The sequence below is a fragment of the Telmatherina bonti genome (assembly GCF_933228915.1).
Source record: "Telmatherina bonti genome assembly, chromosome: 21".
NCBI classification, from domain to species: Eukaryota; Metazoa; Chordata; class Actinopteri; order Atheriniformes; family Telmatherinidae; genus Telmatherina; species Telmatherina bonti.
Window position 1 is genome coordinate 16,629,425 of NC_136630.1, and position 14,867 is coordinate 16,644,291.

Below are 14,867 nucleotides of genomic sequence, written 5' to 3' on the forward strand. Positions count from 1 at the left end.
AGTCTGATTTTACCGGAAATGCTTTTGAATAGTTGAGATGGTGAACATGAATACCAAAATCAAATTTTAAAAATAAACTTTAAAATGAACTTGAAATTATTTGGGTGGGGTTTTTTTTGTCACCAAAAATTTTCTTAAATGTTTCGTACACATTATTTAAAGTATTGTGAAGAAAAAAATAAGATAATATGGTAATTAAAAGTGAAAGAACAACTATCTGAGCAGCAACTTTTGTCCAAATCAGGTATTTTCAGTAGAAGAAAGTCAGATTGTTGAGTCCACTCAATGACTCTCAACTGTATTAAAGCATATGAATGTTTTAGGGGATGATTCGCCTGAATAGCTAAGACTAAAACTGTTTTCACCAAAACAATGGACACAGGACAAAATTAGACAAATACTGTGAGTGTTTCAGCTTTCCTAACATGAGACCTAAATGAATCTGGACAAGGGCTGTCCGTCCTTGCAGCCATCCATCCATCCATCCATCCCAGCTGCTTTTAAGTCAAGAGGTACAACCAGGTTGAGTCACCAGTCCATCACAGGCCATCCATGCGTCACATCACAGGACCATAAAGAAAACAACTATGCACAAGCACTCCTTTGCACATTTTGGACTTGTGTCTTAATACAACATGGATGTTTATAGATAGCTGGAGAAAACTAGAGTACCTGGAGATATAACCCACTTATGCACTAACGGAACACAATAACAGAAAGGCCCCAGCTGTTGATAGAACCAGGAACCCTGTTGTTATCAAGTGACAGTGCTAATGGCCACACTATGCTTTGTGGAAAATGGAGTGAAGGTAGAAGAGTCTTCGAGGACCAGAAGGGCAAGGAGCTTGCCAACTTTTTTTTCTCATTGATTGTTTGTAGTGAGTGAATGACCTGGGACAAGCACTTCACAACACTTACTATGACTTCTGGTTTTATAACCTGTTCTTTTTCCATTGACACCCAAGATGACGCTCAAGTAATTCAGGAGGAGCGTGTGGGGCAATTCAGATGTGGCATTTGGATGAATGTGAACATGTCACAAGCTGCAATTTTATTATATTTATAATAAATGTCTAAATGTTTCTATAACGTCAGTTTAAACTGTTTAAACTGATATTTTTTCAGTGCTCCAACCTTCATACTGAGTTCTTACCAGCTTTTTTTCTTTTTAGCTGTTTAACTGTTTATAGCGAATGTTTTATCTCACTTCAAATGATGTATTCAAATCAAAGGTCGTCCCACCCGTTTTTTAGTGGTCGTCAGATTTCCAATAACACTGCAGTAAGTGCATTCAATGACTGCCAAAAGAACATTTTCGAACACGCTGTTATCAACACATAATTTTTTATCTAGATGTGTGGAAACAGTTTTGTATTTTACAGAGAAATCCTATTTAAAAACTTACCGAATTTTATACAGTGACACAAGGAATTGCTATCAACTCATAAAATGACTGGGAAGGAATATAATCTGTAACTTATAAAGTCTGAGGCTTAGATTGTGTAAAAGAAGAATATATGTATATATATATATATATATATATATATATATATATATATATATACAAAGAATAAAGTTTTTTTTTTATTAAATACTTTGTTCTTTCCATAGTTGAATGTTCTCACAACAAAATTACACAAAAATTATCAATGAAATTCAAATATATCAACCCATGGAGGTCTGGATTTGGAGTTATACTTAAAATTAAAGTGGAAAAACACACAGTGTCTGATCAAACTTTGATGTAATGTCCTTTAAACAAGTCAAAATGGGGCTCAGTAGTGTGTGTGGCCTCTGCATGCCTGTATGACCTCCCTACAACATCTGGGCATGCTCCTGATGTTCTCCTGAGGGATCTCTACTAAGACCTGGACTAAAGCATCTGCCAACTCCTGGACAGTCTGTGGTGCAACTTGGCGTTGGTGGATGGACCGAGACATGATGTCCCAGATGTGCTCAATTGGATACAAGTCTGGGGAACGAGCGGGCCAGTCCATAACATCAATGCTTTCGTGTTGCAGGAACTGCTGACACACTCCAGCCACATGAGGTCTAGCATTGTCTTGCATTAGGAGGAACCCAGGGCCAACCGCACCAGCATGTGGTCCCACAAGGGGTCTGAGGATCTCATCTCGGTACCTAATGGCAGTCAGGCTGCCTCTGGTGAGCACATGGAGGGCTGTGTGGTCGTCCAAAGAAATGCCACCCTACACCATTAGTGACCCACTGCCAAACCGGTCATGCTGGAGGATGTTGCAGGCGGCAGAACGTTCTCCACAGCGTCTCAGGACTCTGTCACATCTGTCACATGTGCTCAGTGTGAACCTGCTTTCATCTGTGAAGAGCACAGGGCACCAGTGGTAGCTCCTCCATGCTTTGGACACTACGCTGACAGATACAGCAAACCTTCTTGCTACAGCTTGCATTGATGAGCTCCTTTTTGGACCCTGGGAAGCAAATATTAGGCATACAGTTACGCAATAAAGAACTATACATAGCACGTCATACAGTTATGACAGAAGGTGAAGGTGAAGGTGGTGTAAAGGCCATCAAAGAATATAATAACTGCTTATGTGATAAGATGGTCTACTGGAACAATTGCAATGAGGTGCTTAAGAAGACTATCATTAAACTGGATAGAAATAAATGACTGCACAACATACGTTTTATGCTAAGCGGAAATTGGTGCAAGAGTAAGCTGGAAAAATAAATAATTGTTAATCATCTAACAGTGTCGTGAGGGGGCCCACTAAAATTCAACAAGTTAAACACATAAAGGGTTCAGTATGATAAAACATTAAAAGTTGTCATTTTCTGCAGTTTGAGAAAAAAATCTTTCCTATCAAACTAAAATGTATTCATTTTGTTAAGATTATGAGTACTCTGCAAATATTTTCCTAACATTGCGGATAAAGGCGTCATTAAAAGATTGCTGGTTTTGGAGCTGGAAGGCAGCCTAGTCTTAACCTGGGCTGACCTCGCAATTTGGCCCATGATGCAATAACCAAAAGCAGAAACATGTATGTCATGGAATATTGCAAAAGTGATATATATAGCATAAAAAAAGCCTTCCTTAGTGTACTCTATTTTTAGACTAGAAACACGTCTTAGTCCACTGTACCGCCCTGGGAGGAGTGGCTGATGTTTAAAACTGCCAGTGGAGACTGACCTCACTGTCATTATTCAAGGTTTTAAGGCATTAAAGCTTGAACTACAAATCCTAGCACTGCTTTCTTCTTCGTGGTGAAATTCTATCCTGTTTTTTTCTTTACGATGGCCAAAAGATGTGCATTCCTAGTTGTTCTTTGGCTTGCTGCTGCCTTTCTTGGTAAGTAGAAAGATTTCTGTATGATTTTTTTTTGTCAAAAATTACTACAAAACGGAAATGTTTTTAGCATTGGGACAATGACTAAAAATGAACAGATATATTAATGACTGCTTTAAGCTTTTCTTTATTTCACAAACAAACAATTAGTTAGAGAAATATGCTGATTCCAACTGCCTAAAATCTTCACATCATGAAATCAGTCTCATTAGATCCTCTGCCCTGTGTTATGCTTTACATATATATTAGACCTTTTTTTTTTTTTTTTTTTTTTTTAACACTTTTACATGTGTAATTTCTATAAGAAACAATAGTTCTAAAATAAACAGGACATGTTTTAATTATCTTCCTTTTTGTAATTGTTTGACTTGCACTGATAATTTCACATTTACTGATGAAAGTTTAACTTAGTTAGTTTCCTCATCTATCATTGAATTACCTTGATCTATAGCATTCTGCAAATTTCAACAAAACAAAACAATACAATGATTTATCGTCTGAATCTCAACATGAAACTGTGTGTAGTTTCTACTGATGGCTGCCAATCTGGTGATAATAAATTTACATTGACTTTGGAGAAATCATTTCTCTCCCGAGTCATTGGTGTTGTTGAGTAACAAAAGGTTTATGCTGTCACGAAAAGAAACATTATATGCTCAATTTGTAGCCATGAACATCTGCTTATCAGCGCTGCCCTGTTCCCCACCCAGCTGTTAAGCTGTAAATCTTCTTTGACACATTTAATCTTTTTTTTTTCCATCTAAAGTTAAAAGAAAATGCAGGCAATTCTAATTCAGTATCATAAAGTTTTAGACTGTCTAACATATCTTCTAATTAGAATAAGTTACTGAATGTCTTTTAAAGTTTATAGTTTTCTTCCATTGCAAATACTTGTTTAAATGTGTGGAAAACAGTTAAACTATTTATATTTAATGTAATTATCTTTTTATTATTTATTTTTTGTGAACTTGTTGACATGTTAGGGTTCGGAGACATTTAACACACAGAATACAGGTCATCATTAACTGATTACGTTGTGCTATTTTCACCGAACCAATCTCAGCTCCACCAGCTACATCACAACACTTTCTAGAAGAACCACAAGATGTTCTAGAGGAAAATCCAGACCCTCCAAAGCCCGAAGAGCCCGAAGAGCCCGACGAGCCTACTACAGAGGCTACTACAACAGCAGCTCCAGATTCTTCATCAACAACAGACAATCCGGACAACTCATCATCCTCACCAACAGTTACTGAAAGTGGAACCCCTCCAACTCCAGGTAATTTGTCCATTGTTCAAATGGAGGGAATTCTCTTTAATCCAAGTTTTCATGCTTTAAAAGTTTGATTTTGTGTGGGATTTTGTCTCTTGTTTTTCATATTAGAAAACCCCTGTGCTTCAAACCCGTGTGGCGATGGAAGCACCTGCGAGGAGCGTGCTGGTGAAAACTTTGTGTGCTTGTGTCTGCCTGGTGAGGCTTATAACAATGAAGCCAATACTTGTAACAAAGGTAAGTGTTTATGTTCCAAAACTTTAGGGTGGAGTTCATGCATCTGTGAGAAACAGTAGATATTAGCATTGCTGAGTTGTCTCTTTGTAATTAGTTCAGTCTGTAGTTTTTTCGGATCAGTTCCAATTAAAAGCCTCTTCAGGAAGGGTAAGATGAGAAAGTAAATGCAACTTCCTCAGATACAGAACTAGGGAGATGGTTAGTGCATTGCCATAGTGTTTTGGGAAATGGTTTGGGGGTCATTCTGAATCCCAAAAATCAGCAATACCATCATTTTACTTGGAAATCAGACATCAAAAGTGAGCAGTGTGTCCACCAGATGGTGGCTTGTTAACTAAAATGTTGTCAACCTAAAGAAGACTTTTCCCCACACCACTTTTTATGCTTGAAACGGTAAAAACCTGCAAAAATACAGTACATCTTACTGTGCAAACTTCAGTGCAAACTGATTTGTTTTATAAAAGCAGCACTCACTTCGTGGTGACTTTTGTATTACATACGTATATGGCGACATCTTACATTGGACAGATTTCTCAGAGAAGTAAGTTCGTCATTAATATGCAGTAACACAGAATAAGAAGGTAAACCATTTATTGGGGTGAGCAAAAAGGAGAAAACAATCCACCTACCACCAATAGTATAGCTGATCGTTTTACATTTAGTTGTTCGAAGTAAAAACAGGAGACTTTATTTAAAAGATGCATGCCACCATGTTAGTAGCCTCTGTTTTACAGTGTTAAGCACTGTCCTTTGGCCGAGGCCATCTCACTCCTTTAAGCTGTAACAGATAGCGGTGGATTTACAACCATGTAAACTCTCTACACCCTTCCTGTAGGATCGTGTTAATCATTAAGAGCCTTGCCTTAAAGCAAAATAGGGCAAAATAGCAATAAAAAAAGACAAATAACATTTTATAATCTACATCATCTCAAATGGGATTGTAATTTATTAAATGAAAATCATCTTATATTTAAGAAGCCTTGAAACTACCAGCTGATTGATATTGAGGGTTACACTTAGAGTAGAAGGTAAAAGTAAGTTTTTCAGACTTTTGTTTGGCGTTTTTTAAGCAAGCCTTCGATACAGCCTGCCAAAAGTCAGTCACAGATTTCAGACATTTTTCCAGCTTTACAGCTGTTTATGTCTGTTGTAAACAGTGTAAAGTCTGTTTCTAATGAAAAAAAAATATTGAAGACATGATCCTTTGACTTTCTGTAGCATGTTCTCTGTCTTGTGCCAAACTCACAGTTGTTGTGAGCATGGGATCAAACAACAATTTCCAAATTAAAAAATAGTGTTTTATTTTTGTGTGTAGATGTATGCCACTTTTAAAATGACTATGTTTTTCCATTTAGCCAAAGTTTTCCCTGGGACGATGAGCCTTCCTGATGTGACATATGTAGATAAGCTGAAAGACAAGACATCAAAGGAATTTCAAGATGCCTCAAATTACATAACTGAAGGGGTAAGCAGCAGGTTATCTCTTCTTTATTTTAACTTAAGTACATGAGCATTTATTTATATTAATAATCAGAAATCCCAGCTGAAGTCTGCTTAAAAAAACAGCTAATCTGCGCTGCACTGATGTCTAAATAAAATAATATTCTGTTTCTAAAATGCAGATAGCTGACATAAAGGATGAAACTTTCGTTGGATCTAGAGTTTTGGAATTTCGGTAAGTTTTAGAGTTTCATCATGATCAACTTCCTATTTATCCCAAAGCAACTGCTTACCTTTCACTTGCACTGTGATGGACTGAATCATCGCAGAAAGTTATCTTTACGAAGTGTCAATTTGTCCACATAGGCCAGCTTCGAGCAGCACCAGGGCAACAGAAAAACCTAAAGCTGAAGCATCAGTAGAGATCATCTTTGAGGCATCTTCGCCAATCACACAAGCTGAAGTGGAAACACTAATCAAAGAAAAAGTAACTTGTGACAAATGTCCACTAGAAGGGTTAGAATTTAATGGTAAGTTTAAAGTATGTTTCTAGTACATCATAATTTCCCCTTAAAAGAAATCCCCATGATTTGATAGAATATGTTCAAAGAAAACATTTGTGTGATTTATTTTAGAGCGAAGTATAATAGGGAAATATGTTTCATAATGCTTTTTTGTTGCATATTTGAGCATGATCTCTGTTTTCGGACTTTTAAAAAGATATTTCATTAGTGTGTCATCAAACTTAAAATCCAGTACAAAGTTTAAATAATACATTATTTTAAATTGTATTAAGGGAAAAAACATGGATGTTATACATATTAGAAATACTTTAATCTGACTGTTTATGGGTCAGCGTAATAGTTATCACAGCCCTAATCATGAGGCAGCAATATAAGAGTGAATTATTAATAATCTTACAACTCTTCTATGAAAAATGCCTAATTTGCTATCTGTTTTTTTTTTTCTTTGCTTTCTGTTATGACTGCTTTCAAATTCATACAAAATATAAACTCTAAAACTAAATAGAAACTTCCTACAAAAGTGTGTTTTGCATATTATGTTGTAAACGTTTCATCTTTTCTCTCCTTAAAAAAGCCAAAGACCTGTGTGCAAGCGAATCTTGTGATAAAGGCTCCACAACATGCACACCAGCGACTGGTTCTTTCAGCTGCAGCTGTATAAAAGGCTACATTAAAACCAGTTTCAGTGACAGGATTTGTCTTGGTAAGGAGATTTAATCAGCATGGAAAGTAATTGTGTTATTGCAAATGCAAACTTACCTTATTTTTTTGGATTTTAACATCTTTCAACAGCTTGTCCCAGTGGCAAGAAAGCCCAGGATTCTGTGGAGTGTGTCAAGTACGTCTATCTATCTATCTATCTATCTATCTAACTATCTATCTATCTATATAATTTTATACTAATCTCACTTTTTATCTTTCAGTTGTCCTTTTGGCTATTCCGGTTTTAACTGTGAAGAAAGTGAGTATATGTAATGTACTGTATAAATTACGTCAACAACACAATTACAAATGATAACAATAGGGCCCTGCCATACTTCGTATGGCTCAGACCCTAATAATCTATAGTTTTATTTGTTGCTGTTTTTGTTTTTGTTTTTTTTAAACTTGTGGCTTAAATAAAACAATCTTGACAATCAGTTCTCACAACTAATACTGGTATCACACATTTATTGCAAATAAATTAACACTTAAAAATTAATTTTCAATGGTCAGAATGTTTTTCCTTTTTTATTGAAGTTATTATTATTATTATTATTATTATTATTATTATTATTAGTAGTAGTAGTAGTAGTAGTAGTAGTAGTAGTAGTAGTAGTGGTAGTAGTAGTAGTAGTGGTAGTAGTAGTAGTAGTTGTTGTTGTTGTTGTTGTTGTTGTCATGGTAGGTGTATTGCTTATATCGAATTAATAAATATTTTGATATATTATGCACCATATTACCTTCTTACTTGCAGTTGTTTCACCAAATTGGAAAATCAAACGTATACTCAGGAAAATACCTTTGTTGAATCTATTTAAAAATGTAGACTCTTTTAATCAATTAATCAGTCAAAAACGTTTTAATTGAACATTTTAATGGAATTTAAAAGTGAAGCAACCACACAACAGTCTTTCAGATGTACCAAATCATCAGTTTACACCTAAAGCTGCAAGATGGGCCCCTTTTAGGAAAATTTTAAACTGTTTACGTTGCTGCTAACAGTCTCTTCTTTGTGGTTGTTAGACTGGAAGTTGGTGCTGGTTATCGTTGGCTCCGTCCTTGGAGGACTGTTGCTCATCACCCTCATTATCCTGCCAGTCGTGGCTTTGAAGTGAGTTTCTCGCCTTCATTCACTCTTTTCCACACTTTTAGCGCCTGCATCTGTGCAGTGTTCATTTTTCCACACCTTCCACTCAAATCTAAGTGTCATAAGGTGTAGCCAGTTATGAATCTTCATTGTTGTTACGTTATAGTCTTTGTCAATTAGTAAGCTCTTGTCATGTTCGTTTTTTTCAAGAAATGTAAATTATGATATGATCTGAATATAATGTAATTTTTTTTAGATCCCCAAAGAAAAGCTCCAAAAAGAGCAAGAAAGAAGACATTGGGCAGCCTTACGTTAGTCATTCTCCAGCCAAAGCCCCACTAGTTAATAGCAGCTTCGTCAGTCGCCCTGCAGCCTCAATTAATGGATCAGCCGGTGGTCCAGCAGGAAATATTGGGGTGCCTCGGATCCCACGGGCAACATCCAACAACAACAACTGGGACAGCAGGAATAACCTGGAGATGACTCCAAGCAACAGCCGGCAAAACCTGATGCCCGGGAGGAACACGGTGGGTATGCCTCTGTGAGTCTATAATCCACCCTAGCAAATAAAAATAATGATTAAAAAACACTTTTGTTTTTCTCCCTACTACAGCGGCTAAACGATGACCCAGATGATGCATATCCATACTCTCAAAGTCGACCCCAGAGCAACCCCTACGCTCAGTCACGACCCCAGAGCAACCCTTATGCCCAGAGCAGAGCACATGTCAACCCATACGCTGAGAGGCAAGGCCATTCCAACCCGTACTACACACACGACGATGGAAGACGGTTTTAAATCATGCAGAATCACAAAGGCTGACCCTACAATGACTTTTCTCCAGATCAAAAATGTATAAAGTTTTCTTTAGACTTAGTCTTTAGATATAAGACAAATGTATAAATAAAAAAGACACGAGTAGCTTTGGTTTGCACATGTGCCACATGCAGCGTGCAATAAGAAGTATTGTTGTACCATGTGTTTGGCTTGAATAGTACAACTTCTATTCTGAACAATGATAAGCTGTCACGAGTCAGTCCTGTCTTTTGTTGTTGTCCTGAAGTTTTTTTGTGATGCAATTTCAATATTTTGTCTCGCTCATCATTCATTTATCGAAATATTAGTAAACTAAGAATCAGTTATTCTCATTTACTTGAAAACTCAGATCTTCAAATGAAGCCAAAACCTAGAAATGTGGAACCACTTGCCTGGTGGATGCTTCGCTCATCCATGAATTTACACGTGATTATTTTAAAGGTTTCACCTGAATTTTAGTGTAATGCTTAACTTTTTGTAAATGAGGTGAGCTTTATTTTCTTTCTCTCTGAATTAAAGTGCAAAGTTGCCCTTTAAGTATAATTTTTGTGAAACATTTATCTAAATTGTTTGATTTTCTCTTTTCTATGACTGAGAGTATATTTTATCATAACTACTTTTAAGAACGCCTTAAACTGTCATCCAACATTACACTATTTAGTGTTTTACAAGTTTTGTATTTGTCAGCTTTACTTTTCCCCTCCTGTAACATAGTATTTAATTCAAGCTATTAAAGATAAAGTTGATTAAATTCCACTTTAAAAGAACTTTCCGCTTCTGCTTTTTCATCAGTCATGAAAATCCATCAAATGCAATTAAAAATTCTGTAATCATCCATCTATGTTAATCATGTGCTTACACACAACAATTAATTTTATTTATTATTAATTGGATTATCTGATTTAGTCCATTCAAATATGTGAACCTACACTAACTGTGTCATGAATAGTCCAGTTCTCCAATCTGTGTGAGGTGGTCTGTGCAAACTACTGGTGTCTCTTTTGAGAACTACCACTAGAGGGCACCGAAGAGTCAGGTTTCTCAGCAAGTCCCCAGATGTAATCCAGAACAAGGGACACCAACATGCATCCATTTTCTGAACCACTACTTTCAATTTACTGCAAGATTTTGTTACAGGAGCCACCCTGAACAGGTCCATCATAGAGAAACCAACATGAATCGCCCAATATGATTTTTATCATTTAGACATTTTTAATAAATAACAGAAGTTACTATGAAGTTTACAATATCATTTTTACTGGTTGTTGTCCTTTTAAATCCCCTTATTTTGACGTATATTGATATTGTAATGACATAATGGCATTTTGTGTTAAAAGTAAATTCTGTCAGAAGGGAAAACAACATGAACATAATATGTCGCCTCATGCATGTTCAGGATGGGGGATATGGATCACAGTCAAGATACAATCTGTTGGTTTTCCTGAATTAAGCTATTTATCATGAATTGGTTCATGCGTCTGTTAAGTGCCCTGAGGTGACATTGTTGTGAAGTGGCGCTATATTCAAATAAAGCTGAACTGAGTTGAATTAACTTGAACATGTAACAACTGAAAAACAATGATCACATAAGGGTAAAATCAGCGGTTCTCAACCTTTTTGCAACACAGTACCCCTTGTAAGATATTTTCTTCAGTCAAGTACACCCACCCCTGCAAAGTACTTTTGGTCAAGAAAAAAACATGAAATACAGCACTTTGTCATTTTTTGTTTGGTTTATGAAACTTTAACCATGAAAAACAATTGTTTTGCACCTCTCTACTATGCTTCATCCACGACGCCATAGTTTGCGTTGTCAAGGCGACAGTGACTGACAAATATGATTTGGCTTGTAACGGGTGGGGTTCAATTCATGTCTGAATGTGGGATTTTGGGAGAAATAAGTGTAAATTCAGTTTATGAATGTAAACTTACATTTATTGAAATATACTAACTGTTTATATGATATTATATTATTTTAAAAGGTATATGTTTTCAAAAATTTCACATACCCTCTGGAATGCTTTGAAGTACCCTCAGAGGTACGCATACCCCCATTTGAGAAACAGTATATTAAATTTAAAAAATCATTGGCGTGTGGAAATTAGCAAACAAGTGATCTATACAGCAGCATGCAGACCTATGATAGGTTGAATTTTGTTGGTCTCAGTATCATCAATTAGCCATCCCACTGAACAGTTTTATTTGCAGGACAGGGCTAAAGTCCATTCATGCTCATAGGTTTTACCATCAGTTGTTTGACACTGATAAAGCATCAGTTTCATTTACATTAAAAGAATACTGAGAGCTTACACTTTCTGCCACAATGCTATAAACCAGCTGAGCAGGGAGGATGTGGCAAAGGTTATGCACTGTAAAATCCAATAAAGATTCAGCAGAAGCTGCCTATCATCAGATTCTGTGGTCGTAAATATGATAATAATGCAGAAATAACCTGATAGAAAAATGCTGCATGCTGCATCTTAACGTTAATGATACTTATGGTTGTTCTAGTATACAGTGTGATTAAAAGATGTGTATAATACTCTTCTACATCACCCAACTACACACCTAATGATGAACATGCATGTGTGTGGTGTCAAATCAGTAGTGAGTTGCTTGTTTAGTTGCTTAGCAAGGTCTATTACTGAGAACAAAATAGATTTCTAGGAACATTCTGAAAAAAGAAATATTGATAGCCATATACAATGTTCTTCAAATGTTGACATACTATACTCCACAAACAGAGGACAGTTTTTTTTTGCAGCAAAATGATTAGTCAGACCAAACTGAATAATTTGTCATCATGCCCCAAGTCATATAGACCAGGAGTCCCCAACCCTGGTCCTCAAGGACAGGTGTCCTGCAGGTATTCCAAGTGTTCCTGCTGGAACACACCTGACTCAGACTCAGACAAGCTCTGCACATGTCTGCTAAATACACATTGATTTGAATCAGGTGTGTTGCAGCGGGATACTTGGAAAACCTGCAGGACACCGGTCCTTGAGGACCAGGATTGGGGAACCCTGATATAGACCATCCAAATATTCATTTTCTTAACTGTGATCGATAACTAGAAGGTAAGAATGGTAGAAAACTATGATGATTTGGATTAAAATACATTATTATCATACATTGAGACAGGAACACTCATAAAATACAAATCAATTGTAGCTGCTCTTTTTATGACTTGCATGCAGCTCCTACAGGTCACATATGTTATATGAATGTAGGCTGTTTAAGCCTGCATGAATAAACACTCAGTGAAAACAGATTTGGGAAGGGAGCAGTCTCCATTACATTTAAAAAGGGGGACAACAGTGAGTATTAATAACAGATCATTGGCTCAGCTGTGAAACATGATGGGGGAGGTATTATGGTATGGGCATGTTTTCCTGCATATGAACCAGGATGACTTATCGCTGATATCACTCTTTAAAATAAATATTTAACAGGATCATGCAGAATAGTCTTGATTTAATAGTTACATAGTTGTTCATTTGAGGAAACTGTCAAACATCTCACTGCTGTTTCTTCCTCTGATTGGAGGAACAGGCAGAAATTTTCCACAAGCTGATGTATAAGGCTGATCAGCAGTTTTTGCAAATGTTGCATTTACAGTCATTCCTAGATGAGCATTTTTTATATGGTGTTCTTGCTAATATGTCAATGTAAGTTGTTTGTATCTGTCAATCGTCTGGTCTTGCATGTATTTATATTGTTGCCTGGTATATATATAGAATATTATTTATTTTAAAAAAAAGACTTACATATTATACTGATTCTCATACGCACACAGCTCTGCAATATTGGATCTACAAGCCCAATAGTACCATAAAGCTATTATGGTATTTTTGCATTGATTGTTTCACTGATTCATGTTCATTTACTATGACAACTTGGATAAAATTTGGTGACAATTTGGACAATTCACAGCTCAAACTTTTTGCTACGCTACAAAAGACACCATGCATGACACACAGACATATGAATAGCACAAATTCATTTGGGGAGTTTAAAAGGCTGAACATGTAAGTAGCTTACTGAACAAAAGAGGCAAACACCGAATACCAAAAACTTTGAAAATGACATTAAAAGGGCTTTTTAAAAACCAATAATCAATAATAATGAAAATAAACTGATGTTTATTATATTTTCAAATACCTGCTTTTGAGGTCTGTGGTGAACTTCCTGTCACACACACATTGTTACACAAATATGAGCTTTTTCTGCTGATGTGAACAACATATCAACAGGTAAAAGTTAATGTTAGATGAAGTTTATGTAAAGGGGAAAGCCATAAAAAAGTTCTATTACTATATGTCACATTACTGGTCTGCTGGTTGCTCAGGGTTTTACATCTCAATCTCAAAGTCATTATCTTCCTTGAGATCATTTGGGCTGAGAGAGTCATGGGTGCAGACTGAGCATGAGTACTTTGCAAATCTAAATACCTGAGCTGTGAAGCACAAGAGCACTGCAGAGCAAAACTACATGGTAAATTATGGACCTTAATGGTCTTCATCTTTTGTCTCTTCTGCTGCTAACCCAAGGAGTTCAACTTGCTCAAGGTATGTATGGATGCTTGATTTTTATTTCGAAACATCAGTGGTGACTAGATCAGTATGGGCTATGGTCAGATTTATATAGACTTGCTTTTCTTTGTATTTTTGCATCAGTACACTGCTATATCACTAAAAGATAATCATGCAGTTTTATTTTTTATTTCTTGTTATTGCTGTAAACTATGAGTTGTAGAAAAAAAGAAAATGCTGACGGTTATGAGCAACTTTCACGATGAGAAAGCTGTTAAAACAGGAAATTTGACATTTTCAACTGTTTTAACACTTTTTAAACTGTAAAAAAATATTTTCTTTATGTGAAATGTTGTGAAAATAATCAGACTATATCCTGTGTATTGGAAAATGTGGCAAACATTCATTCACAATTAAAACACATAGTTGTAATCAGAATTTCAGCAGTTAGATCTTTCTCCAAGACTGATCTCCTTTTTTTTTTATTTTTTTTTTTACTTTAATTAAACTGATAAATATTAAATAATTTTATAATAATTTTTTTTTGCCATACCTTACCTCTCCAGCAAATTTTATACTGGCTGTATAACTTTTTTTTTAATCCAACAAATATAGACAAACAAAAAAGCATTCATGAGAACAGAAAAATCCACAAAACCTACAAAAGCTGAGGAGAAAGAATGAGGTATCACTCCTCTCTTTCTAACATTAATTATCAACTTAAAAGGACTACTTAACATCCTCCAAGGCTACGAGTAGACCAATCATTCATGGTGAAGAATTAACTTCTCTTTAAGACCAGATCACATGCTTTGGGGTTCAGATGCTGCACAAGGAACAAATATAAACTGCTGAGGTCATAAACATAGTAATTCATTTGTCAAAGAAACTATGAAGTGTATTTTAAATAACATTTTATCCTGCACTGGT

The 14,867-nt window shown here is 35.9% G+C and overlaps 2 protein-coding genes across 2 annotated transcripts in view; both read left to right on the forward strand.

Moving 5' to 3' along the window:
- Positions 1-3,273: 3,273 nt before the first annotated feature.
- LOC306771378 (mucin-13-like) lies at positions 3,274-9,387 on the forward strand (the record flags this gene model as incomplete). Its single annotated transcript, XM_079260545.1, has 10 exons — positions 3,274-3,328; positions 4,710-4,835; positions 6,191-6,300; positions 6,458-6,510; positions 6,642-6,805; positions 7,592-7,637; positions 7,723-7,760; positions 8,525-8,612; positions 8,845-9,115; positions 9,202-9,387. The coding sequence occupies 10 exons, from the start codon at positions 3,274-3,276 to the stop codon at positions 9,385-9,387; spliced, it is 1,137 nt and encodes a 378-aa protein (XP_079116671.1).
- A 4,519-nt stretch (positions 9,388-13,906) lies between these two features.
- Positions 13,907-14,867, forward strand: part of lrp2b (low density lipoprotein receptor-related protein 2b) — a gene marked incomplete at both ends in the record, with an annotated part of 37,408 nt that continues 36,447 nt past the window's right edge. The window contains one exon of the mRNA XM_079260546.1: positions 13,907-13,973. Within this exon, the coding sequence (XP_079116672.1) occupies positions 13,907-13,973 (67 nt within the window). The remainder of the gene's footprint in view (positions 13,974-14,867) is intronic.